This window comes from Cryptotermes secundus, unplaced genomic scaffold (assembly GCF_002891405.2).
Source record: "Cryptotermes secundus unplaced genomic scaffold, Csec_1.0 scaffold57, whole genome shotgun sequence".
NCBI classification, from domain to species: domain Eukaryota; kingdom Metazoa; phylum Arthropoda; class Insecta; order Blattodea; family Kalotermitidae; genus Cryptotermes; species Cryptotermes secundus.
The window spans coordinates 627,420-641,543 of NW_019725840.1; the positions used below are offsets into that span (position 1 = coordinate 627,420).

Consider the following 14,124-nt stretch of genomic DNA (forward strand, 5'->3'; position numbering starts at 1 on the left):
TATTCCTCCAAATACTGCAGCAAATAGGAGTCGGGATAGTTCAGTCGGTATCAGGGGTGTGGCAGCTGGTATAGCAGAAATTGAAACATTCGCATTTTTTTTTTCTATTCTTTGAAGAGAAATAAATTTGTATTAAAAATGCTCATGCCCATCCGACCACTACTGCCATCTAGTAAATTCACATGCAAAATTGGTCGCTCATTTGTACCAATCAGAATACACCTATCATATTTCTATGCACCAATCACGTAGCCCCAACAAATCAATTTGGCGGCACTTATGATCAATTTCGATAGGTTGGGCAGTAGTGATTGATAATGTATAATTTACTGCTTATTCTCTGATGAATAGTAAGTATGGATTTTGATTGTATGTCGTGAAACGGGAGTCAACGTTTACGCACGAAGTTACAGCTCCATGTTTGATATGTTATTTGTGTATATGAATGTTATGCCTGTTTCATTGAATGTAATTAGGAATATACATCAAGCCAAGAATTCTTGTGGTTGCGAAGGCATTTCATCCATAACATATTTGTGTTATGAGTCTTTCGGTTGAGCTCACAGAAGGTCTGTAGAATGTGCAGAATTTCCAAATGTACCGTGATTGTGTTATAGTTTTTGTATTTCTCCTTGCAGCATAAAATGGATTGAAGAATGCCCTGCCTCTCGATGGTCTTCATGCAATAAGCATGACGAATTAAAATTTAAAAATTTTCCATGGATCCAGCAAGGTATGTCTGTTTTAATTCATGATGTAACAGCTTTATTCTGTGTTGCTTAATCACTGTCCCTTCCACTGAAATTGCAATAATTTAAGTCATGTGGCAATGATCCCATTCAGTTTCCTGATTATAAGCAGCCGAGTGCAGCGGAGCATTATTAAATGTATCCAAAAACTTAAAAACTGTTTACAACCCATGAAAGCCACTTTCCTATTACATATTTCTAGTCCTAGAAATCTTTCCTTGTGAAAATCATAGTTATATATTGGTAACTTATAAACCAGTGAAGAAATTAAGTGAAGTCTATGTCTTTTAGCCATGAATTTGACATTAATGACAGAAAGGATGCAACCAGTGCCATAACAATTATTGGATTACACAAACTTCAGCTCATTGAACTGATAATACAAAACTAAAATTACTTTCAACAATTTCAGGAAAAGAAGGCATGTTGTTAGGAGTGGATGAGTATGTTTGGTGAGAGGGGAAGGGATTTTAACTGCAATACAAAGAACAGTATTCAAATTCTTAAAAAAATTCCCAATGCACAGATTACACTAATGAGCAGAATTACCTGGCGGTTGCAGTTTACTCTACTGTACAGATAAGATATTTCCTTCTGGATTTCCCTGTCAGTGCAGAAAAAGTCTTTTGGAAGGGTGGAGGGGACTGTTTAATGTTATTTAGCCAAAATACACACCAAAAAAATGTAGGCACTTTTTAGTTTAAAATGCAAGTAAAGAAAAATATCACAAAATATGTAGTTTTATGTAACACCTCAAGAAATATTGAGGGAATGCCAAACTATGTACAATAAGATTTAACTGTAGCAATTCTAATACTGCAAGTCATGGAAATTATTACTTTCTGAGCATCTGCATAATAAGAAATAAAATATGTATATACATAAAAATCCCAGCTCTAGTAATCAGCCTTTACATTTTCATTTATTTTCCCTTCAGGGATCCAATCATCACCCCATAGGGCTGGATATAAAACATGTCACATATTACAAATTCATGATGACTACACATCATTCGCCCTTTGTCCAATAAAATATATAATGAGGTCTCTCACAGATAGCTCAAGTTGTCAGGCCAACATACATGGGTCGTGGAAAAACCACAAATTCACGCCCTGCCATTCCACATACTCTGGCAAGCCATATCATTAAAACAGTTACATCATAAAATATTAAAATTCATAACAAAAAACAGACATCAGGCGTACACTGTACTACTGCACTTACAACGAACAAGTCTCAACAGTATGTAATTCATGCACACAGACCATTTATTAACTCTTAACTTTTGAGCAACTTACATGCTCAACAAACTCATCAATTGAGTAAAATGCATTACTTTGCAAATAATTTCATAAAATAAACCTAAATTGCTTTTTATATTTTTTTAAAACTGTGATATTTGACAGCAGAATATCATGTAGCTTGATGCCCGAATAATACACCCCTCTCCGATAGGATGATAAATGTGTTGAAGGTGGTCATTCCTTCTGGTACCAATGACATAAACAGAGTTATTGGTTTGAAATGTATCCAAATTATTAAGAACAAATATCATCAATGAGAGCAAATATACACATGGGATTGGTAGTATGTCAAGCTTTTTAAATAAACCTCTACATGTATGAGTTGGGCCCACTCCCATCATCATTCTTATTATTTTCTTTTGTATAACACAGACCTTATGACTGTCTGATGTATTTCCAATGAATGATAATATGCATAATATACAGCTTCAAGACTATTTATATTTAATATATATAGGATAATTTTTGCATTAGAAAACCAACTGTGCTCAACTTGTGAAGCAAAAAATTGATATGTCCCTTACAAGTCAGATGATTGTCCAGCTGCAAACCGAGATATTTTATCATTTCTACTTCTTTCAACTTTTTGTTAAAAAACAATGTATATAGAGGGTAGCTCGTAGCTGCTGTTGGGGTGAATTTTATCATTTTTGTTTTATCCAGATTTAACACTAATTGATTATTTTGAAACCACGTGAACATGTGATTAAAAACAACATCCAATTTTATTTTTAAATTATAGTAGTCTTTAGCTGTGCAAAGAATACTTGTATCATCTGCAAACATAACAGTATCAGTATGTAAACCTTCCCACTACATGCTCCTGTAGGGATTCTTCCAGTCTTTTGAGATCTCCTGACCTACTGTAGCCAGTGGGAAATGTATGCACATTCAAAATTTAAAGTCGTCTAAGCAACGAATATTAAAAATTATGGTCTTTTAGTATGTGGCACCATGATGACTGGTTACCAATGTTTCAGAGGAATACTTTGCATCTATCTTCAGGGCTGATCATGAAGATGGACATAGCAGGTTCCAATGTTATGTTGGTACCTGTCTACCAAGACCATAACACATACATTAAATTACTTGATAAAGCTGTAACAGTACCACAGGTGTGCCTCAGATGCAAGAAATGTGTAAAGACTTTTTATATAAAGAGCATGTTTATGGGAAACAATGCATAAAATATTGATAGGAAAATGTCGGACCCGTATGGCAGATCTAGGCAAAGATAGCAAGATAACACAGTCTGTTTAAAACATCTCTGAGGCATGTCATAACTTGAGAATGCAATGTTGTGCAAGAGAAGTCCTGTGTGCTCAAGTATGGAAATTTTGGTTTCCATCAATGTTGGAAATAGAGTCTAGTAACTTTCCAGTAATAGCGTAATGATCTATGTCACTATTCAATGATCATTCACCCTCAGAGATGTTTTGGACACAGTAACAAAATGAATTCACAGAAGGCCAGTCCTGAATATCTGTATTGTACTGAGCCTCCTCAGGTAGGTTTTGTAGTTACAGTGCCGAACCTCTGAGTTAAACTGACATATATTGGGCATTTTGCCTTTTCTGATTTTGGTTCAAGGAACATATTAGAAGCTGCCTCTGCTGGATCCTTTAGATGGAGTTACAGCTTCTTTATCCCAAGACACGACAGATTTGCATGTAATATAGGATGCAAGTTTTATTCAGTAAAAATCAGACATGAAAGTGCCATAGAAGCTATAACAAACATGTAGGATACAAACCTGTATGACAGAGACAGACATACAAGCCCCTCTGCATGCAAGTCAAGTTGTCAGAAGGTTATACCTGACCTCGCATACAACTGAGTAAAATTTCACTAAACTAATATAGAACTATACAATATAAATTACATAATCTTAGTTCCTGGGTAGAATAATGCTCAAGCCAAGGACAGAGCACATAAATTACACGAGTCTTTGGTCAAAAATAATTAATTACATGGTTTCTACAGTATTTTTACATATTATAAAATAGATACTTCACATTTTTAACAGATTAAAAGCAATACAGAACTACCAGCCTCTTCTTTTATGTACAGCAATAAATAGAAGACAAATGAAGATGGGAAGCCATAAGAATATATTTAAAATAGCCTACATTTCAATAAATACACGATAGTCTATGGTGCTGCAGTCTATTAAACGCGGAATCTGCCACTGAGAAGCTACTTAATACAAACTGCTTCTAGGAAGGGCTTAGTAAATCCTGGGTCGTAGGTCACCTTAGATCACAGCCAATCAGTACCTGGTTCAAGATTAACATAATTCTGGGATGTGACACCATACAGCACAGACATTCCTAAGGCAACTGCAGACTTATGTGTCTGTAGTTCCTTTAGTGACAATGTCAGACTACACAGCATTGGATGGATGATGATGAATGATGAACGGGAAAGGATGCGGATGGACGGGATCATGGTCAATGATTTGGTATTTAGAGTAGGGACTGAGGAAAACAATCAAAACCTCAGTCAGAACTATCAGTGTCCTGGCGAATATTCATATCAGACACTGACAGAATAAGCCACCAGTATTACTGCTTGATCTAACTTGCCAGATGCCTCTACCTTTAGGGTCAATTAGACTCTGAAGATGGAGGCAGCATGCTCCTCTGAAACACTGGGATCCACAGCATCACATCTCAGATCAGCAACCACTGCTGTGGCAACTGAAAATCTCAATCTCCATTTTATAAGCTTCCTCTGTGATGGGTAACTACACACATCTGATCCAAAAATGCGCTGAATGACACTTTCTACACAGGCATAGGTTCTTACCAAGAACTCAAAACCTACTGAATTTTTACCATGTATCACATTCTGATAAATAATACTGAGCATACAGAGGTAACTGAAGTTACATACTATCAATATCAAAATTCTGAATGTTATATTTTAGCATCCTGTTACACTGATTCATGTCCATGGTTTATGCTAACCGTCTTACAGTGTATACACTTTTTCACCTTATTCTTCACTTCCACACTACATGTTTCAGCACTAACGTGCCATCTTCAGGTGTCTTTATGTACGATATCTCAGTCAAATATCCATATAAAATACACAGGATTTAGACATAAATATACATGGATAATTATATTTAAGTAATTCCAAATTTCATTATGGCAGGAGAAAGAAGACACACTGCTGTGTGGGGTTCATGGTTCTCATGGGAGTGACTAAGAATATTACTCATGCTGGGATGTGATGTCACATAACTCTTCATAGCAGTTTCATTTGTTGTGATCAAAGAATTGGCACAAAAATGCTGTTCTTAGGTGGGTCTAGTAGTCTACATATTAAAACGGATCTTAGAGACAGAGGATGGGGTGGTATGAACTTGATTTTCTTGACTCAGGATACGGACCAGTGGAGGGCACTTGTGAACACGGTAATGGACCTTCAGATTACACAAAATTCTGGGAGATTCTTGAGCAGCTGAGCGATTGGTGGCTTCTCGAGAAGTGCTCATCTCCAAGGAATTAGTTATAACCATTTAATTTCAAAATTTAAACTACTAAAACTGTCTCTGATAATCATACCAAGTTTCATAAAGACTGGTTCAGGCATTTAAAAGTTAATGAGGGGGATTCACAGACACACAGGCAACATGAAGTTCCCTAAGTCTACTCTACAAATGGAGGCTAAAAACAGGATAGACTGCTTGAATATTCTTGCTCCACATGACTCTGTATGACTGGGGGGATGGTTTGCAAGTGGCTGCAAAGGCGATTGGCTTACTTGTTTATCGTAACTTTGAAAATGCAGAATAGAAAAATATAGATTACTGTCTTCTGGGGTATGGTGCCATAGTTTTAGAGATATGTACTGTTTTGAAGGAAACAGGAAAAAATGGTGTCTTCTGGCCTGAAGATGGGGGGAAAGAATTCCATGTGAAATGTTAGTACATATCTACCAAACTACAACAGCATCACATTTTAGAGGAGAATAATCTTCAGTTACTGCCATTAGAACCTCAAATCCCATGCAGAATTTTGTCATATAGCAGGACTGCAATTGTCTTCAAGAGATTCAGGGCAATCACTGTGCATCTCTCTTCAAACTTTCAGACTTACCCTCACACACCAAAATAAGCACATCAGAACCTCAATAGGAACTTTGCTGTATTTAAACATATTCCATTTCAGCACATCTCTGACTAGACTCAGACTAAACCCTGATAAGTACAGCTGCTCATAGCAGCAAAACCTCGCCAATGACTCATGTTCACTCATCATCCCAATTTCCACTACCATCATCTAGAATTATAGTCCGGCTATCCCATTCCTTCTGTTCTATCGCTGGAAATTCTGTCATATATTCTTTAGTAGCCCACAGAAAAAGATCAAGTGTTCGTTCTGTGCACTCTGCAATAAATCTTACAAATGGTCGAATATCTCCTTCATTTGCAATCTCTAGGTATTCATAATATTTTAACCTATCTTGTTTGAGAATTATAACAGGCGGGAAACCCGCCTGCATCAATATGGTGTTCATCAGCAACCGGGCGGTGCGTCCATTCCCATCTGTAAATGGATGGATGTGTACAAGCTTGTAATGTGCCAGAGCGGCATATCTGATCGGATGTAGACGCATGACCCGCTCTGAATTGATCCATTTCTCAAACTCCGCCATGAGGACCGTGATTTCAAGAGGTCCGGGTGGAACATGTCCACCTACGTACACCTGAGTGCGACGGAATATTCCACTGTCCAGTGGGTCTACAAAACCCATCACTCGCTTGTGGATCTCCAAGATATCTTTCACAGAAATGGCCCCTAACCTGCAACAGGGTTATACATCACTCAGAAAAAAGTCCTTCTTTTATTGGTCACAGGGATATAAATTGTGTTATGTAAAGCACGGTACAGCTATCTAAGAATATAGAGATTGCCTGTAGCTCTGTACGTGTGAAACTTAGTACTTCACATCAAGAAAGAACATAAACTGAAGGCATTTGAGAACAGGGTGCTGAGAATATCTGCATCTAACAGAGATGAAGTAAAAAGAGCCTGGAGAAAACTGCATAATGAGAAGCTTTGTGAATTGTAATCCTTGCCAGATATCATTAAACTGTTTTACTTGAGGAGGATGAGATATGCAGCATGTATCAGACAGAATTGCATACAAAGTTTTGGAAGGAAAACCTGAACAAAAGAGACTACTGTGAAGATTTAGACATAAATGGGAAGGTAATATTAAAATGGATCTAAAAGTAGAACAAAAAAGTATGGACTAGAAGCATTTGGCTCAGAACAGGGGCCAGTGGCAGGCTCTTGTGTTTTTATGTTCTGTAAAATTCTGGGAATTCCCTGAGTAGCCAAGCAAGTATTAGCTTCTCAAGGACTGAGGCCCATGAAGATATATGAGTAGTTAATTTGTTGTGCAGTTTTGCAGGGGAACATGATGCCTACATCTTCAGGGTACAGAATAGAAAAACACATTTCTCTGAGGCACTGGTGACCACCTATATAAAATCTGTCATACAACAGAAGATTACATGCTAATTTTCAGGCTGCAAGAATCTCACATCTCATCTGGGATGGAAGGAGAAATGAAGAGGAGGAAATTAAATAGGTGTCAAATGTCTGGAAGGACTGAGAAAAACCTGACACTATGTCTGGTCCTTAAGCTGTGGTTTGAACCAGGTACATCCTTATATGAAACAGAAATGGTATCCACTCTACATACTGCACACACTGTGTGCATGTCACTAAAATTTCTGATCACCTGTTCACAAGGGTAGCATTTATATACTTCATGGCTGCATCCAAACCCAGAATCTCATTATGCTCCATGATGCTCTTGCCTGCGACAGCCATCCGAGTCTCAACGATGGAACGTGTCTGAGACAGCGTCATTGTGTTTCCCTCAATGCCCACAGTGTGGTAAATGTGCTGCAAGAACATGGCATAACAAACAATATTCAGGAACTATTTTCACATTCTTTCAGATACATTCTATAATTTATATTTAAACTTGTGCAATGCCATGGCAAATTCAGCATGGAGTCTCCTTATGTGTAATACAAACTTACTTACTTACTTTCTTTCTTTGCATCTCTTTCATACTGCTTCTATCCATCATACTGTCTTCCCCCCCCATCTTTATGTTAAAATAGGGCACTTACATACTAGCGGATGCTTACACTGCCAATGTTACAAGTCTACTTGTAAAACAACACTAAAGCCTAATCTCAGAATTGAATTTCCTGCAACAGTAAGTCCATGGGTTTAGACTTTTGGTTTCATTTTTACATATAAACACTGCAATTGGCAGCGTTAAAGTTTCAAACTTACTTGAGTCACCTGTTAACGTGCAAATACCTAAAATAATTTACATAAATATCACTCAAAATGTCCGATTAGAAGAAATCAACAAAGAAAAATATCTTCCATGGTTATTTAAAAGATTGCCCAAAAGTCCATGTCCTCTGAGAGCGCAATCAAACGTGCATACACACACAGTAGAGGACTCTAGTCTTGAGAGTTGTAAGGAATGCAGGAAGTCGAAACCATTACAGGCAAGGTATCAGTGTGGATTAGCAACTACTACCCGAACCAAAACAGAACTGCTTTACTTCAGTCCTCTTGAGCCCATACAAGTATGCTAATGGCCGATACATTCTGAACTGATGCCACATACACAGAGTATGCAGGTCTGCTACTGTCCCTCCTTCGTTTGACGGTCCCTACATCCCCCGCCCTGTCTTCTGCACCCCGCAAGCGTCAAGATTAGAGTCTCTACCACTACACACAAATTTAACACTTATGGAAGACATGAATGTATATACCAGTCGCTCAGTCAGTATAGTTCACTTGCGGACTACAGACCACGGAGAGTTTTTATGAATGTATTGATTCATTCATTCATTTATTCACATTCCATAAAATCCTTACAAGGTTGAAAAAACCAATAGATATAGAAATCGTCCAAAATATAAACTCATCTTGCTTAGAAATCAAGCAGTTGTCAAAATAACAAGTTAACAGAAAAGAAGATTTAAATCACACATAAAAATTTATCTTGAAAATAATAATAAGTAAGACACTGAAAATTTTAAGGTAAAAAATTCAGTCCAAATATTATTTACTAATCATGCTTATACAATGTGACAGTTATTTAAAAACCAGTTTATAATATAAGACAAGTTTGAAAGTTGAATAAAATTAGTCATATTACAGTAATCAATTTACAATATAAGATAAAAGTAATAATGAATACAAATAATATTTACAACTTTAAAATGGTATAATCAAATAACATCTGTTATAACAGATAACTGAAGTTATTTACAAAAAAGCTTAGTCAACTAACATGTTGTTTAAAATTTCAATATAATATAATTATACAAGCATTATCTGATAAAAAATTCTTCCAATGTATAAAAAGAATTAAAATACAAAAATTCCTTTAACTTGTCCTTAAACCTTTCTATATCATTAGAAATTTCCTCAAGTGTATCAGGAAGTGCATTGTATATTTTAACAGCCATATGATGCACCCCACAAAATAAGAAAACGGAAGGCTAATTGGATTGGTAATGTTTTACGCAGAAACTGCCTTCTAAAAGAAGTTATTGAAGGAAAGATAGAGGGGCGGATAGAAGTGACAAGACGAGGAAGAAGACGTAAGAAGATGCTGGATGACCTTGGGGATAGAAGAGGATACCGTCATTTGAAGGAGAAAGCTCTAGATCGCAATAAGTGGAGGAATTGTTTTGAAAGAGACTGTGGACCTGTTGTCTGACAGATTACTGATGATGATGATGATACACCCCATTTCCATATATCACCAAATTAACCTGGGTCATATGTATATCCATAATATGTCTAGTATTTATTTCATAGTGAGCTCTGTTTGTATCAAATATGCTTCTGTTTTTTACTACAAACATCATCAAGGTATATTGCGTTCTTAAAGGAAATATATTCATATCCTTAAAATGTCCTCTACATGAATCTGTCGAGCCACATCCTTTCATTATTCTTACAACTCTCTTTTGCAACTTAAAAACTCTTTCGGCATAAGACGAATTACCCCAAAACATTATACCGTATGACATGACAGAATGAAAATATGAAAAATAAACACTTTTTAATGTTTTCATGGAGACCATTTGTTTTGCATTTCTTATCATATAGCAGGCCATACTCAATTTTTTACTTATGTCTTGTATATGACCATCCCAACTTATGTCATTTTGGATAGTGAGGCCAAAAAATTTTGCAGTGAAATTTATATAATATGTTTTTATTATATTAAGAATACCCTGAATACTTCATTTGTTGTGGTTTTGAATTTTATTGTATTGGCATGAGAAATCAATACACAGGCATCATCAGCAAAAAGTATGGGAGTACTCATCACCTCCAATATTTTTCGTAAGTCATTTATATAAATTATGAACAGCAGTGGTTCCAATATGGATCCTTGGAGGACATATTCAAATCTATTACTGCAAAAGTAATCACACTGCATGTTAAATTATTTTAATTTATACTGCATTAAATATATGGAACATCAAAATGTGGGATCAATCTATATCTTACCAATATTTGTATGGTAACAGGTGTTTGGGGGGCATGCAGTAGCATAGTTGGTTGAGGCACTATGCTACAAGCCAGAAGGTCTCGGGATCGAATCCTGAAGAGGTCATTGGATTTTTTTTCAATTTACCTAATCCTTCCAGCTGCACTATGGCCCTGGGGTTGACTCAGCCTCTAACAGAAATGAGTACCAGGAATATTCTTGGGGGTAAAGGGTGGCCGGTGCATAGGGCTGACAACCTTATCACCATCTATGAGCCGATTGTCTAGAAGATGTGGGAACCTCAACATCTCACAACCCTATGGGCCTCCATGGCCTGTTACAGGGATACCTTTACTTACCTACTTTAAACAGGAGTTTGAGAATGATAAATCAACTTTAAGTTTTTGTAAACAATTAGAAAGGACAGATGGAGACCAAAAGTAAATTTTCTTAACTACTCTGAGTGTACACCCATAATACCAAATACAAATTAAGGTGAGTGACTTTGATAGTGAGACACTGAGACATGTCCTCTCTATCGTACACTAAGTTTATGCAATTTGTGAAAATACACATACGAATACAAATTAACATACCTGAAAATAAGCCTCTTTCTTGGCTCGACAGAAAGATGAACTTGAATCCGGAATATTTGACAATGCATCCCGTTTATCATCAATCCTACGCAGATTACTTCGGTCCATCTCTTCAACAATTTGTGCTGTTCTCTCTCGGTTTGTGAGAGCACCCACATGATCAGGAGAATATGTCAAAGCTTGAAAATACAGCTGGTCTGCCATAACAATATCTTTCTGTGTTTCTTCCAGGAATTCTCCGTAATGATTGAGAATGTCAGGATGTTTTGGAGCAAGTGCTGCGGCATGCTGGAACAGTTTCAGTGCTTTATCATGCTTCCCGGCCTTCTTCATCTCCAAAGCTGCATATAACGAACTCAACGCTTCAGATTCTGAAACTGGAAAAACAGGAGACATTAAATTTGAAGGTATTCACAGTGATGACTGTTACCGTTGTGGCCTTTTGGGATGTGACATCGTGCGGTTTTGTGGGTGGATACTGGTGTTCTGGAAGAATATACTGCTTCCATCTTCAGGGTTGAAACCAGGACAGATGACATGAGGCAGAATGTCCCTCCAAAACTTCAGCATCCACTCCAAAACTACATGGCATCAAAACCCAACATACTAAAACATATTCTGCCCTTGACACCATATAAGGCACAATTTCTCACTTTCTACAGAGAATGTGATGTTTTCCTTTTTGGGTGTATCTTTACAATAAGGTGATGAGTTACCTTAATTATGTTATAACTGTCTGTTGAAGGGCTAATAAAGAAAAATACAGCCCAAATTCTATGGAAAGTTAGCTGGACTGGGGTCATTAGAATAGTTTTCATTATATCTAATATCAGGAAACAAACTTCAAATTCAGTGAGTTACATGCTGTAACTACATTGTAAAATTACTCCAACTACTGGTATATATACGATGCTAAGTCTACTGCTTAGGTTTCAAGGTATCAAATGAGAAATGACAGGAAAATTTCTGAAACAGTATTAAGTACAGTCAGGCTCCTGGATAAGATTCGAACTCTGGGTCTTTCAAATAAGAAGCATTAATATTGGCCATGGCATCACGACTAAATACGTAGCTTCAGTTTACACTGCCACTGAAAGAAAATTTGAGATTCTCAGATTTATTTTATTGTTTCTTACACAATATACCAATTGGGAGTTATGTTACCAAACACTTCAGTGTCCAGTAACCTCTAAATTTTCCAAGTTCTGCAATGACAAGTTTATGTAAGGTTAGGCTAAAACGAAATGGTTTTTGTTAGGGGAGGCTGTGTTAAATGACAAAAACATTAAACTGAAGAGTTGAACAAAGCGACGTTTATTCTTTCCTTCAATTTAATACACCGTACCTGAATTTTTCTTCTGTGGTTTGTTCAGAACATCAGTCTTGCGTAATACCAAACTTAATGTTCCTTCGTCTGGAGCATGAAGTTGACTGTCATCCGGTAAAGGTGAAAATGCTTTATGCTGGGGCTTAGGAATTGAATACTGTCTTACATCACAACATTGTGCTTTAAAATATTCCGAAAGAAAAGTAAATGATACAGCGAATACAACACCAAACAGGAATATGGCAGATAACGTAAATCTGCTCATTTCGTCTTTAGAAGTCCACATGAAGCACGAAACATTTAATATGAAACTTTTAGCAGCTTTGCCCCTTTCAATACACCATCCTGCACTCATTTTGTCAATCACCGAAACAAACTGTACACCTGTACACCTGTGAACCAAACAGCCTTCATGTACCACCAGCCATATTACATTAAAAAAGAAAACAACTGAATGCAGAAGTATGGAATTCGTTGTTTCGTTTTGATTGGTAGATAAGACACGCCACATATCGTCAGCCAGGATCGGTATCATGACAGAAATAATTATCCTTCCTACGTGGGAAAAACAGTAATAACACAAACGAACATTGGGAATTACTGGGTTTTGACCATCGTCTGGAATTCTGAAAAACTACAGAACAGAACGTTTCGGAAACTGGATCTGTTTCCATCCTCAAGGTGAAGGGGGAGACACCTACCCTACCTATTCTGTTGGTTCAGAAAAAACTGGTCCAATGATTGAGGTTAGCTAGTTTTTTTTTAATACTGGCCGGTGGACAAGGTAAAAAAACGGTAATTCCGAATGTCCTACACCATCGTCAGTACCCTCCAGAATCTATAAAGGAACATTGTATGCATATGTATGGGTAAAGCTATCCCTGTAACAGGCCATGGGAGTCTGTAGGATTGTGAGATGTCGAGGCTTCCACATTTTTTAGATAATCGGCTCACAGATGGCGGTGAGGTTGTCAGCCTTAAGCGCCGACCACCCTTTAGCCACAGGAAGATTTCTGATACTCATTTCTGTTAGAGGTTGAGTCGACCACACGGCCATACTGAGGCTTGAAAGTTTAGGACAACTGAAAACTTAAATAGCCTCGCCGGGAATCGAACTCACGACCTTCCGGCATGTAGCATAGTGTCTCAACCAACTATGCTACCGCGTGCCCTAACATATATGTATATATTTTGAAATATTACAAATATTTGCATATTATTGTGTCACGTGTTGGGTGTATAACGCGACAAATAACTTGACGCCATCTTGGATTCGCTCGTACACTTATACAATTCACAATTACACAGTTACTGCCATCGGCAGTATCACAAGTACTTCTCCGGTAGTGATTTTCTGAGGCGAATGCTAGACTGCAACTGACTGCTTACTCCCTATCTAGTTACTCTTACAAACCCTCAGTCGGACAGCGGAAAACCCGCATCGCTTCAGTGTTGCGTAAACGCCGTATTTACAGGCTTTGCTGGGGATCGCTGCCGAGAGTTGTTTATTGCTGCGTAGTAACCATGGTGTCCCCTGTTACGTCACCGCGTGGGAGGGGGACGGAGTGTTGACTGGCCTGTTACTG

General features: G+C 37.4%; 1 protein-coding gene across 1 annotated transcript; it reads right to left on the reverse strand.

The window, feature by feature from the left end:
- Positions 1–5,035: 5,035 nt before the first annotated feature.
- Positions 5,036–13,000, reverse strand: LOC111863603 (protein adenylyltransferase Fic). Its single transcript, XM_023850072.2, has 4 exons — positions 12,557–13,000; positions 11,212–11,588; positions 7,814–7,980; positions 5,036–6,866 (listed from the first exon to the last, which is right to left on the reverse strand). The coding sequence occupies exons 1-4, from the start codon at positions 12,891–12,893 to the stop codon at positions 6,311–6,313; spliced, it is 1,437 nt and encodes a 478-aa protein (XP_023705840.1). The 5' UTR covers positions 12,894–13,000; the 3' UTR covers positions 5,036–6,310.
- Between the last annotated feature and the right edge of the window lie 1,124 nt (positions 13,001–14,124).